At 45.7% G+C, this 18846-nt stretch overlaps 1 protein-coding gene across 1 annotated transcript in view; it reads left to right on the forward strand.

Moving 5' to 3' along the window:
* Window positions 1–18846, forward strand: part of wdr95 (WD40 repeat domain 95) — a 255032-nt gene that overhangs the window by 129513 nt on the left and 106673 nt on the right. Inside the window, 3 exon segments of the mRNA XM_085999311.1 lie at window positions 13698–13932; window positions 15522–15627; window positions 16781–16932. Coding sequence (XP_085855437.1) covers window positions 13698–13932; window positions 15522–15627; window positions 16781–16932 — 493 coding nt within the window.

The raw sequence follows: 18846 nt of genomic DNA on the forward strand, positions 1-18846 counted from the left end.
GACTGAGGGGATGGTAATTGGCCAGATTGGATTTGTCCTGCTTTTTGTGAACCGGACATACCTGGGCAGTTTTCCACATTGTCGGGTAGATGCCAGTGTTGTAGCTGTACTGGAACAGCTTGGCTAGAGGCGTGGCTAGTTCTGGAGCACAAGTCTTCAGCACGGCAACTGGGATGTTGTCGGGGCCCATAGCCTTTGCTGTATCCACTTCCTGATATCACGTGGAGTGAATCGAATCAAAGACTGGCTTCTGCGATGGTGGGGATGTCAGGAATGCCTGGCTGAAGATAGTTGCAAACACTTCAGCCTTGTCTTTTGCACTCACGTGCTGGGCTCCGCCATCATTGAGGATGGGGATATTCATGGAGTCTCCTCCTCCTGTTAGTTGTTTAATTGTCCACAGTGTAAGTTGCAGGGTTCTCAAAATTCCCGCACTCCCCAAATTATGGATCAAGGGACCCTGTTTTGGACAAGTTATTAAAACCAGGGTACCCAAAATGGCTTCTGTAACCTCAAGACCAAAACTGACAGGATTTTAAAGCAAGGCTCTGCAGACAAGCAGGCCCGGAGATGAAACTTGAAATGCAGGAATCTGTGAAAAGAGACTCTCTGGAGCCAGCCAGACAAAGTAAACACAGAATACGCATTTATTCGACTTGACATAGATCAAGCCAGAATGGGCCTATAATCGAGGCCATTAGGTTTCTGCATATTTAATTGGTAACAGCTCACAGTAGCCATCAAGTCAGGATGGGGACAATTAAGTCTTATCCATGACAAAGCAACCAGGACATCGGGGCCATTAGACCCAGAGACAACCGCTCCACAAGTCGTTAAAATAAATGGCTGTAATCATTTAAACAAGCCTGCCAATAGTTAAACAATGGACTGACCTGATTTGGTGCGCAGATAAGGAGTTGAAGAACGGGTATAATTGTCGGCCCATCAGTGACAATCGCTCTCTTACTCTTGCTCCTGCTTTCGTCGTTTGGCTTTTGGCCTGCTGCTGCTCGTACTCGCGCCCTGGCCTCGTGGCCGACTCTCTTCTCGCTCCCCGCACCGCTCAACAACCAAGGACGCCCATTACACTGGGACCAAACGCGAGAGGAGAACGAGACCCGAGTTCAAAACCACACAGTATACACAGGCAACAAACGGGCAGACGAGACGAGACGAGACGAAGAAGAAGGTAAACCGATAAAAGCAGAGAAGGGCAGCGAAAGACGCATTGAGAAAAACCAAATGCCTAGTTATAAGCTGGCATTTGGTGAATAAATTGACATTGCATGTATGGACAGTGAGAATAAGCTGGCATTCGAAGAGTGGGTGGCAGCGCCCGCGACGAATAATCTGGCGTTCAAAGCTTGGTTAGTAAAATCATCTGAGCGGTAAAAACCACCAATCGACCCCCGACCGTAACATTACCGCCGACGACCATCCGAGGAAGAAGAAGAAGAAAACCCATTGCGACGAGACGACGACGGTAGCTGAGGAAAAGGAGGGTGCTTCGCATCAGCAACTTCAGCGCCGCACCCTGAGACCACGTGGCGACGGGGTACCCCAAAGGACAGCAAGAACAGACCTCAAAACTCACAACCATTAAAGCAACAGGTTTTGGATTGGTGAGCATGAATTCCTGGCCCCTCATAGCTTAATCTAGTTAGGTATAGGGGGTGGGATAAGGATAAGGGGATTGTTAATGTAGTTGTTTTCCCTTGATGTGCTGTGTGTTCCCCATTCCCATATAAGTGTAATTGTTTATGCCATGTATTTTCATACCAGTAATTTTCATAAGATTGTTGTATTCTGCTTTTTATAAAATCTTGGTTTTCTTATACCAAACCACTTGTCTACTTGATTTTCTGTATCGCCGCCTGTACCTAAGTCCGGTGTCTAGAACCCAGGGGTGTGGGAGCGATTCGAACCGCTCAAGGGACAGTCAGAGGTGAAGCTGACTGGGCGCACACGCCACCCCCTACAACCACCATTCATGACTGGATGTGGCAGGACTGCAGAGCTTTGATCTGTTCTGTTGATTGTGGGATCGCTTAGCTCTGTCTATAGCATGCTGCTTCCGCTGTTTAGCACGCATGTAGTCCTGTGTTGTAGCTTCCCCAAGTTGGCACCTCTTTTTTAGATACACCTGGTGCTGCTCCTGGCATGCTTTTCTGCACTCCTCATTGAACCAGGGTTGGTTCCCTGGCTTGATGGTAATGGTAGAGTGAGGGATATGCCAGTCCATGAGGTTACAGATTGTGGTGGAATACAATTCTGTTGCTGCTGATGGCTCACAGCGCCTCATGGATGCCCAGTTTTGAGCTGCTAGATCTGTTCTGAATCTGTCCCATTTAGTACGGTGGTAGTGCCACACAACATGATGGAGGGTGTCCTTAGTGAGAAGACGGGATTTCTGCTGTCATGGACAGATGCATCTGCAACAGGTAGATTGGTGAGGATGGGGTCACGTAGGTTTTTCCCTCGTGTTGGTTCTATCACCACCTGTCGCAGGTCCAGACTGGCAGCTATGTCCTTCAGGACTCGGCCAAATCGGTCAGTATTGGTGCTACCGAGCCATTCTTGGCGATGGACATTGAAGTCCATTCTGTGCCCTTGTTACCCTCAGTGCTTCTTCCAAGTGGTGTTCAACATGGAGGAGTACTGATTCATTAGCCGAGGGAGGGCGGTAGGTGGTAATCAGCAGGAGGTTTCCATGCCTATGCTTGACCTGAAGCCGTGTGACCTCATGGGGTCCAGTGTCAATGTTGAGGACTCCCAGGGCCACTCCTTCCCTACTGTATACCACTGTACCGCCACCTCTGGTGGGTCTGTCCTGCCGGTGGGACAGGCCAACCCAGGGATGGTGATGGACAGTCTGGGAAATTGGCTGAAAGGTTTGATTCTGTGAGTGTGACTATGTCAGGCTGTTGCTTGACTAGTCTGTGGGCCAGCTCTCCCAATTTTGGCACAAGTCCCCAGATGTTAGTGAGGAGGAGTTTGCAGGGTCAACTGGGCTGGGTGTGCCGTTGTCATGTCCAAAGTCAGTGCCGGGTGGTTCCATTCTTATTATTGTTGTTTTCTGTAGAGGTTTGTTACAACTGAGTGATTTGCTAGGCCATTTCAGAGGGCGGTTAAGAGTCAACCACATTGCTGTCGGTCTGGAGTCACATATAGGCCAGACCATAAATTGGACGGCAGATTTCCTTCCCTAATGGACATTAGTGAAGCAGATGGGTTTTTACGACACTCCGATAGTTTCATGGTCACCATTCCTGATACTAGCTTTTTATTCCAGATTGATTTAATTAACTGAATTTAAATTCCCCAGCTGCTGTGGTGGGATTTGAACTCACGTCTCTGGATCATTAGTCCAGGCCTCGGGATTACTAGTCCAGTAACATAACCACTCTGCTGCCGTTCTCGGAGTAAATCGGGAGTAAATCTCCAGCTGTGGTGTGCTGCTGGGGCCTGGATGAGAGGCGGCAGATTGTTGGGTCCAGCAAGAGAAATTGGGGCAGCATTTCATTCACTCGGCCTGAAAAGGAAAGGCATCCTGCTCCCAGCTGCAGGAAGCAGAAGCAGCTGATTAGCAGATGTAAAGGTGCCAAAGATCACTTCCAGACGCAGAGAAATGTATTTACGTCAGAACTTGAAGAGAAGTGACAATGGATATTTGATGAGAATAGTTACCACAGCAGCAGTGATGCTATAAAAAAAAAGATACATTTTTCCCATATAAATCAGGGAATAAAAATAGACCAAACAGTGCAATGTAGCTGCTGAACTTTCTGGCATAATTTTTTAAGGTCTCTTTTTCTTTATCTAAAGTTTTTCTTTAGTTTGGAAATCCTGACAGAGAGTTGATAGAAACCTCAATACTCCACCTCTACTCAAATTCTGATTTTTTGAAGCAGGAACAGTGCTATCAACTGCTCGATACTATAAATTGCAAGACACATAACATAAGAACATAAGAAATAGGAGCAGGAGTCGGCCAATCGGCCCCTCGAGCCTGCTCCGCCATTCAATAAGATCATGGCTGATCTGATCCTAACCGCCAATCCACTATCACAGAACCATCTCCTGAATCTAACAGAATTAGACACACGAAATAGGAGCAGGATCAGGCTACACGGCCCCTGGGCCCGCTCCGTTACCCACAGGGCCATGACCGATCCGAACCTAGACTCATCTCCAATTTCCTGCCCACTCCCCGTAACCTTTAATTCCCTATACTTCTAGGAAAATGTCTATTTCTGTTTTAAATTTATGTAATGATGTAGCTTCTACAGCTTTTTGGGGCAGCATATTCCATGGACCTACCACCCTCTGAGTGAAGTAGTTCCTCCTCATCTCAGTTTTGAAAGAGCAGCCCCTTATTCTAAGACTATGCCCCCTAGTTCTAGTTTCACCCATCATCGGGAACATCTTCCCCGCATCCACCCGATCCAACCCCTTCACAATCTTATATGTTTCAATAAGATCGCCTCTCATTCTTCTGAACTCCAATGAGTAGAGTCCCAATCTACTCAACCTCTCCTCATATGTCCATCCCCTCATCCCCGGGATTAACCGAGTGAACCTTCTTTGTACTGACTCGAGAGCAAGTATGTCCTTTCTTAAGTATGGACACCAAAACTGTACGCAGTATTCCAGGTGCGGTCTCACCAATACCTTGTACAACTGAAGCAATACCTCCCTATTTTTATATTCTATCCCCCTAGCAATGAAAGCCAACATTCCATTGGCCTTCTTAATCACTTGCTGCACCTGCATACTAACCTTTTGAGTTTCGTGCACCAGGACCCCCAGATCCCTTTGTACTTCAGTACTTTCCAGTTTCTTGCCATTAAGATAATAACTTGCTCTACGATTTTTCTTGCCAAAGTGCATAACCTCACACTTTCCAGTATTGTATTCCATCTGCCAAATCTCTGCCCACTTACTTAGCCTGTCTATGTCCCTTTGCAGGTTTTTTATGTCCTCCTCACTCACTACTTTCCCTCCCATCTTAGTATCATCTGCAAACTTTGATATGTTACACTCGGTCCCCTCCTCCAAATCGTTAATATAGATTGTAAAGAGTTGGGGACCCAGCACTGACCCCTGCGGAACACCACTAGTTACTGATTGCCAGTCTGAGAATGAACCACTTATCCCAACTCTCTGCCTTCTGTTAGATAGCCAATCATCTATCCATGCCAGAATATTACCCCCAATCCCGTGATTTTTTATCTTAAGCAATAATCTTTTGTGTGGCACCTTGTCAAATGCCTTTTGGAAGTCTAAATACACTACGTCCACTGGTTCCCCTTTATCCACCCTATACGTTACTTCCTCAAAGAACTCCAGCAAATTTGTCAAACATGACTTCCCCTTCATAAAACCATGCTGACTTTGTCCTATTAAATTATGATTATCCAAATGTCCTGTTACTGTCACCTTAATAATGGACTCCAAAATTTTACCTACCACAGATGTTAGGCTAACCGGTCTATAGTTTCCAGCCTTCTGTCTACTGCCCTTTTTAAACAAGGGTGTTACATTTGCTGTTTTCCAGTCTGCCGGGACCTTTGCCGAGTCCAGGGAGTTTTGGAAAATTATTACCAATGCACCCACAATCCCTAGTGCCACTTCCCTCAAGACCCTAGGATGTAAGCCATCAGGTCCAGGTGATTTATCCGCCTTGAGTTCCCTTATTTTACCGAGTACCACTTCCTTAGTGATTTTGATCATGTTTAGCTCCTCCCCCCCTTTAGCCCCCTGTTTGTCCAGTGTTGGGATATTCTTAGTGTCTTCTACTGTAAAGACTGATGTAAAATATTCATTGTGTTTTTGCCATCTCCATATTTCCCACCATTAATTTCCCGGTCTCATCCTCTAAGGGACCAACATTTACTTTAGCCACCCTTTTTCTTTTTATATAACTATAAAAACTCTTACTATCTGTTTTTATATTTTTTGCTAATTTACTTTCATAATCTATCTTCCCTTTCTTAGTCAATCTTTTTGTTATTTTTGCTGTCTTTTAAAGTTTTCCCAATCCTCTATCCTCCCACTAGATTTGGCTACCTTATATGCCCTTGTTTTTAGTCGAATACTATCCTTAATTTCTTTACTTAGCCATGGATGGCTGTCTTTTCTTTTGCACCCTTTTCTTCTCAGTGGAATATATATTTTTTGGAAGTTGTAAAATAACTCCTTAAATGTACACCACTGATCATGTATCGTCTTACCCTTTAATCTATTTTCCCAATCCACTCTACTCAATTCCGCTCTCATACCTTCATAGTCTCCTTTATTCAAGCTTAGCACGCTTGTTTGAGATCCAACCTTCTCACCCTCTAATTGAATATGGAATTCAACCATGTTATGGTCACTCATTCCAAGGGGATCCTTTACTAGGACATTTTTAATTAATCCCGTCTCGTTACACAGGACCAGATCTAAGGTTGCTTGCCCCCTGGTCGGTTCAGTTACATACTGTTCAAGAAACCCATCCCTAATACACTCAATGAACTCATCCTCAAGGCAGCCCTGCCCAATTTGATTTGTCCAATTAATATGATAGTTAAAATCCCCCATAATTATAGATGTTCCCTTATTACAAGCCTCAACTTTTTCCTGATTGATACTCCGTCCAACAGAGTTGCCACTGTTCGGCGGTCTATAGACTACGCCCACTAGTGTTTTTTTCCCCTTATTATTCCTTACCTCCACCCAAACTGTTTCATTATCCAGATCTTTTGGCCCAATATCATTTCTCTGTATTACAGTGATTCCTTCCTTTATTAACATAGCCACCCCACCTCCCCTTCCTTCCTGCCTGTCCTTCCTGATCGTTAAATAACCTGGTATGTTTAATTCCCAGGCATTGTCACCCTGCAGCCATGTTTCTGTAATGGCCACAAGATCATACCCATATGTAGTTATTTGTGCCATTAACTCGTCTATTTTGTTACGAATGCTACGTGCATTCAGATAGAGAACTTTCAAAGATGTTTTGTGACACTTAGTTCCTGCTTTTGCCCTTTTAATTACTTTACCTTTTACTCCATACCTTCTGCCCCTTCCTGACACGCTCTGGTTTTTAATTTCCCCACTGCTACCTAAGTCTACGACCTTCTCTGTTGTCATTTTTATTATTTGCTCTCTAGGAATCTCCCCCCCCCACTAGTTAGTTTAAAGCCCTCTCTACAGCCCTAGTTATATGATCCGCCAGGACTCTAGTCCCAGCACTGGCCAAGTGAAGCCCGTCCCGACGGAACAGCTCCCTCCTGCCCCAGTACTGGTGCCAGTGTCCCAGGAAGCAAAACCCATTTCTCCCACACCAGTCTTTGAGCCATGCATTTAACTCTCTAATTTTATTTGTCCTAGCCAAATTCGCTCGTGGCTCAGGTAATAATCCAGAGATTATTACCCTTGTGGTTCTGCTTTTTAATTTGGCCCCTAGCTGCTCAAACTCCCTCAACAGAACCTCCTTCCTTGTCCTATCTATGTCGTTGGTACCAACATGGACCATGACAACTGGATCCTCCCCCTCCCACTCCAAGTTTCTCTCCAGCCCAGAGGAGATGTCCTTAACCCTGGCACCGGGCAGGCAACACAGCCTTCGGGACTCTCGCTCTCGGCTGCAAAGAACTCTATCTATCCCCCTAACGATACTATCCCCTACCACTACAACATTTCTTTTAACTCCCCCCACTTGAATGGCCCCCTGCTCCACGGTGCTGTGGCCAGGTTGCTCATCCTCCCTGCAGTCCCTGCTCCTGTCCCCACAGGGAGTAAGAGCCTCGAACCTGTTGGACAAGTGCAAGGGCTGCGGCTCCTCCAACACTACCTCCTGGATCCCCGTACCTGCCTCACTTCTAGTCACACCATCCTGACCCTGGCCACGGACTACATCTGCATTAATTAATCTAATTGGTGTGACTACCTCGTGATACACAGAGTCCAGGTAACTCTCCCCCTCCCTGATGTGTCTCAGTATTTGAAGCTCGGACTCCAGCTCTTCAACACGGAGCCGGAATTCCTCGAGCAGCCAACACTTACTGCAAATGTGATCACCGTGAGCATCAGTTGTGTTCACCAGCTCCCACATATTGCAGCAGCAACACATCGCCTGATCTCCCATTCTATGTAATTAATTAAATTTATTAATATTATTCTTAAATATCCTCTGCCCCGATTTTAGATGGTGAATATCACACCTTAGAAACTATAAACCAAAGAGATTTAAGCTTAAAAGGGAGAAATACTTACCAACCAATCACTTACCCGCTTTCTGGTGACGTCACACTTGGATTACTTTTTACCTCTCTCCTTCCAGACTGGAGACTGGTAAACCTTACCTGGTCTCTGGGACTTTTATAGCCCTGCTCTGCCGCTCGAGATTCCCGCCGACGCTGTGAGGCCTTACCTGGTCTCTGGGACTTTTATACCCCGCTCTGCCGCTCAGGTTTCCCGCCGACGCTGTGAGGCCTTACCTGGTCTCTGGGACTTTTATACCCCGCTCTGCCGCTCAGGTTTCCCGCCGACGCTGTGAGGCCTTACCTGGTCTCTGGGGACTTTTATACCCCGCTCTGCCGCTCAGGTTTCCCGCCGACGCTATGAGGCCTTACCTGGTCTCTGGGGACTTTTATACCCCGCTCTGCCGCTCAGGTTTCCCGCCGACGCTGTGAGGCCTTACCTGGTCTCTGGGGACTTTTATACCCCGCTCTGCCGCTCAGGTTTCCCGCCGACGCTGTGAGGCCTTACCTGGTCTCTGGGGACTTTTATACCCTGCTCTGCCGCTCAGGTTTCCCACCTCCAAGAGGCGGGATTGGCTCTATAGGCCCTTAACTACTAGTTAATTGCCTCTATAATCCCATTTTGAGAGGCCTTTCTGATTTTAACACTTTTCCCCCATCCTGCACATCTCCTCTGGAAGATGCCAGTTAATCCTGGCAGCCTCACAAGTGGATTGCTTACTAACAGCTGCTACTCCACCATTAAAAAGGAGTTTTCACCAATGATCAATTTGCAGGTGGCAGAACTTTGTTGTCTCAGGTCTGGGGGAACTTTTAGCAGGCATACTCATTGTTGTGGAAGTTTGGAGTCTGACACCCATCTCCAGTGTGACCTCCTGGGAAACCCCTCTCCCCACCTTGACTGAGCGCTTCCTCAACTGAGGCATATACCAGAAGCATGGGAACCATTTATTTCCTTTCCTTCTGGACATCATATTTGGGCGAAGACCAGCCGCGGCAGCAGCAGAACCATGAACAACAGCACCACCAACAACAGCAGCAGCAGCAGGAGCTCCAAGCTGCTGCTCACCCACCTGAAGCTGCACAGGCTAGAAGGCGCCAGCGCGCGACCACATTGCTGCCCGGGATGCAAGGGGCGCACTCATGTTGGCCAGATTTGCTTAGCCTGCACAATCAAACACTTTTGCCTCGCACCTTCTTACCAGAGCATCGACAATGGACAAGAAGCTGCGGATTCCTATCACTCTGACCACGATACTGATAATTGCAAGTCGCTATAAACCCTCAATGTGGAGGTCCCATTTGCGAAATGACACAGGCCACAACTTCAACAGTTTGCCATCAGAATTTTTTTTATCACAACAAGCAACTGATGGCATTTCAAAAATGAACACAACATAACGCCCAAGTGACTACCCTTGTGACTACTTGTGCATTATCTTCCTCTTACGCATGCTCCTACGTGGTGCTTCCCCTGTGGCTTCAGCAGATGTGGAGGCCCCTTGCTCACTTTCCTGCTGCTCCTGTCTCGACACCTTTGGTGGGTGTCCTCTGGGGTTGCGAACCTGTGAGGGCTCGGCAACAGTCTGCTGCTCCTGCAGCTGTGCAGGGGATGAGATGCCCATCTCAGTTGGGTGAGGACTGTGGTGGGGCTCTGACCGAGGGCTTTGCAGTGGCATGGTCGTGTGAGCGCTTGGAGAGGAGCCCCCACTTCCTTGTTGTCTGCCACCAACATCCCTCCCATGGGTCAGCCCCACTTCAGAGCTAGCAAGTGGCTTGCCAGCACCTTGCTGTACTTCAGGGGGGCCATGAGGACACATTTCTGGACTTCCATGAAGGTCTGGTTTCTATGCTCAATAGCTGACCATCACTCCTGAAGAGATGCCAGTCTATTCTGAACAATGACCAGGTTTTCAACACTCTGGCGACTTAGCTCCTCCATGGCCGTAGCCATGCTCTCCTCTACGGTAGCCATCCTTTCCACGGAGCTTGCCATCCTTTCCATGGGGATGCGATCATGCGCCAATGCCTCCACAAAGGCTCTGCTCATGTTCGCAATAGACTCCTCCATTCGCTCCACACTCGTAGCGACCCTGGAGACAAAACCTGCCAGAGACTCCTGCACCTGTTCCTGGAGTTCCAGCACCGCTCTCCTTCTGGATGGATCCGGAGGCACAGAGTCGACATGCAGCTGAGCAGAGTTGGCAGAGTCCTGCGCCCTCCGACGAGGACTCTCCACTGCTGTCCCTGCCTCCACCATCTGCTGATGCTCATTTGTGAGCTGTGATACACCAGGTGACAACACTACTCTATCTCGCGAAGGTCCCACCGAGGTGTGAGTGTCTGCGCTGTTGCTGGGTGCGCTGAATTCTGCTGACGCTATGCCCTCAGAGGTTGCAGCTTCCTCTGAGGAGTCTTGAAGCTCAGGCTGTTCCTCCTGGACAGTGGGGACAGGGGCGGTCGATGGTCCTTTGGGGGAGTAAAGGAAAGAGTTAGAGATATGAGTCCAAGGTTACATGCACATTGAATTGTGCAGATGATCATAAATCAATCTGTTCGAGCATCAGAATCATTATCAGTCACTCATGCAATGTCAATGAGAGAGATGCCAAACTATTCTGTCACCAGCTTGCTGCGATGCGCCTGCCTGTCCGTCCCCCACTTGGGAATCCTCCTCGATCCTGGTGATTTCCAGGGCCGCCTCCTCCGAGGTGGTGAGCTGGGCTACTGAGGGTGGCCCTCCTCCTGTCCTCGCTCTTTCCCTCTTATTGTGGGCTCTCTTTTCCTGCAATGAGGGACACAAGCGGCGTTTGAGTGAGAATGAAGGAGTGAGTGTAGAGAATCCATAGCATAGATGCTTAGAAGGAGACAAAGGGCCCTCCCTGTGTGTTGAATGTTGTTGTCATGGCATCACAGTGATAGAGAGTGTGAGGGCTGCATGATCGAATAGTTAAGTGAATGTGACCATAGAGAGAAAGCGAATGGGTAAGGGTGCAGGGATGTCAGTGTCAAGTGGGATGTGGAGGAAGAGATTGGCAAAGCAGAGTGCTGGTGAGGAGAGGTGATGGGGATCAGATTGAGGGTGATGGGAAAGTCATACTCACTTTTCCTGTGCAGAGAAGGTCATGAAACCTCTTCCTGCACTGCAGCCAGGTTCTGCGGCACATAGAGATTGAGTTGACCTTCTAGGCCACTTGAATCCACACAGCTTTAGTCTGCTGGGGAGACTTTTTCATCCCTGAGGAAGGGAAGAGCACCTCCTTATTTGATCTTGCTCCCTCCACCAGAGCTTGGAGGGAGGCCTCATCGAACCTTGGAGCACACTTTGGCCTACTGCCGGACATAGTTGCTGAATGAAGCGATCACAACAATGGGCATAAAGTTTAAAGTCTCCAGAAGAAGCAAGGCTGCTTGCAGGCCTTAAATCCAGCAGCATTGATGATGTCATTGGAGGCGACTTTCTATATGAAAAGACTCATTGGGCCAGGGGTTTCCACACGCTGGAAATCAAGTGCCCAATTAGGGCAAAATCGCACTTTTTTCCCACTTCACATCGGAGTCGGGGTCCTGACACGAAAATCACCTGACACGCCCCAGCCCGCCCCCAATGGCAAAATCGAGCCCATTGGCCGCGCTTTTGCCGGCACTCAGAGGGTGGGTTCGGAGGCGGGTCAGCTGTTAAATTCAAAATGATTGACAGCGGGTTGGGAATCCACCACGAACCCGCCTCCATGTAAGTTTCCAAAGTGTCAGGCCTACATTTCAGAACAGACCCGACACCAAGCAGCGGGGGAGGCATTTAAGATAGTTAACTGCTTGTTATCTAATATTTTGCCAGCCTATTTCTATTTTCCCACATTTGTAACGGAATTCCCGTCGTTCGGAGATCACGTCAAGGTTGGGTTCTCTATGTCTCCCCATTGCTGTGAATAGGTGACAGCTGCAAAAGTGGTATGAAATCTACCATTTCACAGCTGGTCATTTTCCAATGTCAGAAGCTTGAGCCTTCAGGACTTGGAAGACACTTGAGCTTTATGCAGTTTGGAAGTGTTTGGAGTAAACTCTTCATCCACCGTCACCTCCTTGGAGCAAGCTCTCTCACCATTGTCAGATCACTTCTGTCATCTCATCTTCAGCTGCCATCTATTCCAGCAACATTGGTGCCCTTGAAAAAATCTCACCTTGGTCCTCTGAATCCCTCCACGATCAGCCCCAATACCAACATCACCAGACACACCAACATCATCATCAACAACAACACCAACCTTCTCCGCAATCAACTGATGCTGCACAGGACACAGGGCATCTGCACCCAACCACATTGCTGCCCGGGAGGCCAGGGATGGCCTCACCATGGCCAGATTTACTTCACTTGACACTGTACACACTGGCTGCCACATGATGCGCCAGGTTAACACCACCCCACACCAGCACCATAAAGCATTTCTACAATGCATGAGCCATTCCTTTCACACTCATCACCATTGTGGGGTTACCGTTATGTCTCACCATTCACTGCAACTCACTAAGACACTTCCAAAGGTGAGCACAGATCTGTACAATAAGGCAAAGTGTTGAAAATAAAGATTTCAATGCTTGACAACACATTAACAGAAAATTTACATGAACATTGCATAAGACACCCAAGTGCCTACCCTTGTGTGTTGTTATTTGGTATGATTGGACTAAGATGAGGGTGAGTCTGAGGGGTAGCTAGTGAGATGGGGAAGTGATAATGTAGATAGAGAGGGATGGGTGGAGGTGCAAAGTAAGTTGGTGTAAGTAAGGATGTGCAGGAGTAGGGTAGGGAAGGTAAAGTGATGTGGATGTGATGAGTGGTACAGCAGGATGAGGTTGATTGTGGCTTTGCAGTAACTTTTCGTGATCTACTGAGATCATTGAAAGGTTGGCGCCACTGCAGCCAGGTACTCCTGGCAACATCCCTGCTTCTGCCCTCCTGTGCAATTTGCAACCAGGCTGCGTTGGTGTCCTGGGGAGGTCTCTTCCGCCCATGGGAAGGGACGAGAACCTCCCTGCGTGCTGTGACTCCCTCCATAAGCATATGGAGGGAGTCATGTGAGAGCCTGGGTGCAGCCATGCACCTTTGTGCAGTGATTGTCAGTGATAGCTGCACCTCAATGCTGCAGAACACTGACAGCATAACTGTCAAAATGAATGTGACCATGGTCCCTTTAAGGAAACTGGCTGATGACACATCATCAAATGACATCATCAGACCCGCTTCCTTTTAATTGGCTGGGAAAAGCACAGGGCGGGTTTAACAAGCCCTATTAACAGAAAATCCTTTTGACAGAGCAGCTGCAGCCAGGAGCGAGACTGGAACCCGCCAACCACCTCTCCCGCTGGGAAAATCCAGCCCATTGGGTCTTCTGTTACTTGCATGTGGTGTTTGATTTTGTTTTGACTATTTTGTTCACTGAACCATTGAAGGTTGCACTACTGGAACCACAAACCTGGAAAAACAGATGAAGGAATGTTGGAAAGAGGGAAAGGGCACCAAGTGTCACAGCACTCCTGGCGTCCCTCAGAAGAGGCTTGAGTGTGATCAGTCTGTATTCCGTGTTCAAAAAGGTGTAAAAACTTTTGACTTCTGTAAGAAGAACAACCTGATCGTAACAGGTGGCGTGGACAGGATTGTGCGTATGTGGAACCCCTATGTTCCTGGGTGAGGTGGTCATGAAAACGTGGTATTAATATCCCTTCACACTCACATTGATTGCTGTGTATTGCTCCAAATAGCCGTCTTCAAAGGTTCTTTTATATTTCTATTAATAGAAAGAGGACTCAATGGCTGAACTATTTATGCTATATATCAATTAATTTACCGTATTATAAAAGCACAATAAAGGGTAATAGAGTCGTGGAATGGGTTATCAGAGAAGGTAATTGATTTGGACAATATAATTGAGTTCAATACGCAACTTTGGGAGAAAAGAGATTCAAGGATATAAGAAGACAAATTGCTCTTGTTGTTTTGTGTAATAACATTGTAAAAGCAGCCAAAAAGAACATGTTTGTGGCTTTGCTACACTTAGCAACCAGAGCAATCTTCCCCCTTAGTGTGAAGGGGAATAATTGTGGTTGATATTTTTCAAAAAGAGAGGCATTTATTAGACTAATCATTCCCTGTTCCTAATTCTTATGAGGGTTGATTTTCCTCTTTGTTGTCCCTGGGAAATGCCCAGTTCCCAAGGTACAGTGAAGAAGAAATGGAGGTGGAGATACATCAGGTCTTCACTCTCAACACGCACAGGATTTCTAAGACTTTCCTAAATAGGCCTACACCTGCAGTAGGTTTATACTCAGTGTAGCAATGCTAATGAGATGACAGGGAGCGTTCCTGACCCTGCTGCCTCTGTGTATGCTCAAATGGAGGGGCACCCCAGAAAAGCTGGTGATGGGGCTTGTGCCTAGACCCTCCATTGATCGAAGGGTTTGCGGGGTCTCGGGAGGACCCCAAAGATTAAAGGAGCCACAGGTATGATAATGTTCCAACATGAACTTCATAGGCCTCTAAGGGCCTGTCCCCAGAGAGTGTCCAGGCCATACAAATTGCCCAGGCCAGGAAAATTTAAGCAGAATCCTTCCCTCACAGACGAAGTGCACTACACTTGTTGGACTCCCAGCAGGAACCCCGAGAGGAAAATCAGTCTCTGTTCTTATGTCCAGAGTCATCTTAATTTAAGGCTCCTGAACCTTGGCTTCTAATTTTGATACTGTATTATGGGACATTCACTACTGCATGCATTTTGTTAGAATGCTTGGATCAAAGGGTATGGAGCATAAAAGAATAAATTACTAAAACCACTCTATTGATGCAGCAATTTAAAGTGGTACAACACCATGATTTCCCAAAATTTACATTGCCAGTCTAGGCCACATCACACAAAACAGAAATGAGACTCTTCCTCATGTGGAAGGAGGGAGGGTAAAATCAGAATTGTGACCCAGGCCACTCACAATGATCCCCTGAGTGGTCACTGACAGAGTGCCATTAACAGAGGCCTGGGAGTAAATCGGCTGCATTTCACTTTTGCTGGGATTGATACACAATGTCCGGGTACCCAAAAGAGGAGAAAATATAATCGGAATAAGGAGCATAATATAAAAACTCAAAGTATTGGAATTTCTGTGATAATATATCAGCTATGAATAAATTCTCATTGAAGGAAAAGTACAAAGTATGAAATAGTGGACTGCATCTATTACATTGTGTGATCTGTATCCATTTACTGTTTATCTATTTGCTTAAAGGAAACCCACTGGTTTGCTGAGAGGTCACTGTGCTCCAATCTTCTTTCTACACATCTCCACTGATGACAATAAACTATTTTCTGTCTCCACTGACAACACTGTGAAGGTTTGTAAATCTAGGGCATGACACCTCGCCTTATGATGCCAGTCACGTTCTGTTGCAGCTTGCTTATCTCAATGTCCTTGAGGTGATTTTGAATTATTTCCATATGTTTCTGCTTTAGATTAAACTTAATGTAGCACAACTGGTAGAGACTGGCTTGCACAGTGGTGCGGTAAGTTAGTACATCTGAGGTTCAGGCTCGAATCCAACTGAAAGGATCCTGTGTGAAATGAGGGGTGTCTCAATCGAGTCCTAGCAGGGGGTGAGCTCACAGCATAAACTGACTCTAATTGAGCACTGATTTGTCAATTTCAATCTGAAATGGAATATGCTAGGTGTGAGAAATATGAAAACTTCACACTGCTGCAGCAAGAAATCTATCTCTGAGGTTATGTTTAAAGTACAGAGTTAGGGCAACGTATAGGTAGCTTTGCTTCTGCCTCCTGAAATACAACGTGCATTTATAGAGCGCCTGTAACATTGAAAAACGTTGCAAAGTGCTTCAACAGAGGTGGAAGAAAAAAATGGAAGCTGAGCCAGAGAAGGGGATATTCGGAAGGGTGACCAAAAGCTTGGTCAAAGAGGTGGATTTTATACACGAGTTGGAAGAGCTGAATGTTGATACTGGATAGGACCAAGTAGAAAATAATATTTCATTCCCAGCATTAATGCCTTCATTTTGATGAGAATGTAAATTCACCCTCCCTGAAAAAACACAGGATGAAAAACAAAATCATAAATAGCAACACCTTCAGCTGAATTAGAATAATTTTCAGAGTTTAATGCTATTGAAATCAAATAGTTGTTGTCCAACAAGACAGCAACTCCACTGGGCCAAATTGGCAATGTTCATTATGTTGCCAATCATCAAGCCCATCCTACTTTTAATAAGAATAGGATTTTTCTGAGATGCAGTAAATGGTTCAAAAATCTCTTACTAAATTTATAGTAAGCTCAATACCTGCCTTTACGTTAGATAGGTCTCATTTGTCCACTTGGAATTTTCATTCTTGTGAACTGATAGAAATGCAAAGTTGCTGGGATTTTGTTTTTAAACTTGTGGAATATTTCTGCATGTATTCTCTATGCATTGCACATCCAATGCTCCTCTAAAATGCATTCCACATCTAAAATGCTCAATTTCTTTTGTTTCTAGATCTGGGATATTGAGGATCAGTGCTGCTTGTACACAGTCAATGGAAAAGCCAGTAGGATTAGAGGGGATGTATCTGCATGTCTCTATGTATCAGGGATCAAAGCACTTTGCATTGCTGCAGATGGCATTGCTCTTCTGCACCTCCGGATACAGTGAGTCTCTTTCAATACTGTTACAGAATAATTTCTGAAGTAATGAGAACTTTTCATAGCACAGCTATGGGTTATCATTCTTTTGTCTATTTTTATATAATTGGAATAAAGTACTCGATCACATCCACTTTGTTGTACTTCCATTAATTAGATCATGATTCTATGTTTTGGTGTTCTAGACTGCCACCTAGTGACTAAATATTGACTTGTTTAAAGCGCTCAGAAGAGACTGATTCGTGACTGAGCTGGAGTGGAGAGGGATATGGGTTTGTAGAAGGAAACTGTTGGAAGACAGTCAGATTAGGCTCTGAAACAGATGGTTGCTTATGGGGTCCGCTGAATGGCCTGTTTGTCCATTTTCCAATGATGCTATCCTTTGTATCTGATTTTACTTTGTGGACAAAACTTCTTGAATAGTGAAGTGCATAGGACCGCTTCAAATGTTTAATGGACTATTTCTGCAAAAGTTGTTGTGGAACATGATCACCTTATGTATTTCATGGTTTGTGTGTGGACTGGCAAAAGAAGCAGTGTTTTTGTCTCTGTTAAGAGTTTGGACCATTATTAACAAGGGAAGATCAAGGAACATTAAAACAATAACATGGGTTTAAAATGAAGATTGTCAGGACTTACTTACATAGAAGCAGGAGTTTTATTCTGTATCTGGCTATGCCACACCTGACTTGGAAATGGAGTGGGGTTCCATTTCTCTACATTGAAATCAGCTGGTACAAATTGACACGAGTTGGCATTTTCACTCAAGGGAAATCACAGGAGCCAAATTAGTGCCAATTTCTGATAAATTATGTGCAGCTTTATCTGGATTGAAACTATTGAACCTTAATTTACTTAGGAACATTGGAGTCTTTCATTCCCACCCGTCTGGGCTATCTTGTATTCCAAGTCCCAGCAGTGAAAGATCATACTGTGCTTTAAATCTACATTTTTGTTCATATTGATTTTTTTATGTTTGCTTTTCATGCCCATGTTTAATTCTATGAATAAATTATATATGTAATAGGAATGTGAGTAAGTTAAGGATATAAGCCCTGAGGAATGTGAGTAAGTTAAGGATATAAGCCCTGAAATTGCACCTGCCATAAGTCTGTTTACACTATTTCCCTGCGGTTTCTGCCAGTTTTTCACTGGAGATACTGTGGGGAAACCGATAGAACTGCGGAATTTCGGGGTCATGTATTGTAATGCACTTGCCTGTGTCCATCATACCTCAAACATCACATCTTTATGCTGTAAGCTTTTGTCACTCATGCAGCTGATTGACTCAAATTTCACATTCACTAAACAGCAACAAAGGCAAGGAAAGTACCTACATGTACAAAATCAAGTCTTTTTTCTACATAGTGTTTGAAATGTGGAACAGACTCCCAGCAAGCGTGCTAATGAAGTCCTTTTAAAGAAAGAAATGAATAAATATCTGTTTAGGAATGGAGTTGAAGGTGACTAGGATAAGGGCAGATATGATCAAATACTTCCCGTAACACAAGTGCCTTCTACGTTACTCCATGTGTCATCTGTGGAATGCAACTGGTTAGAGTTGAATAGTTTGAGTTGTAAAGTTGGGTTCATATTCTGTTGTTCTGGGATAAGGAGAAATTTTGCAGAGCTTTCTTTTCTTGGAGATTTTACCTGTGGTTAGTTGCCTCCTTCAGGAGCTTCTCGTGTTGATCAGAATCCATAATAGGTACAAATTATGTGGTCTGTGGAGGGAGCAGACTTGAAGGACTGCGCAGCCTTATTTCATTTCTTATGTCCTTATTTTTATCGTCCACCAAGACAATCGGTTAGGACTTCAATAGAAGGCCTTATTAAAGGGACCATGCCTTGATCAGTGCAGTACCCCCTTGTACCTGGACCCCCCGGGCGTAAATAGAACTTACACCCTCTCCAGCCTCA

The sequence above is a fragment of the Somniosus microcephalus genome, chromosome 10, assembly GCF_052327205.1.
Source record: "Somniosus microcephalus isolate GS21.2 chromosome 10, FLI_Smic_1.0, whole genome shotgun sequence".
Taxonomy (NCBI): domain Eukaryota; kingdom Metazoa; phylum Chordata; class Chondrichthyes; order Squaliformes; family Somniosidae; genus Somniosus; species Somniosus microcephalus.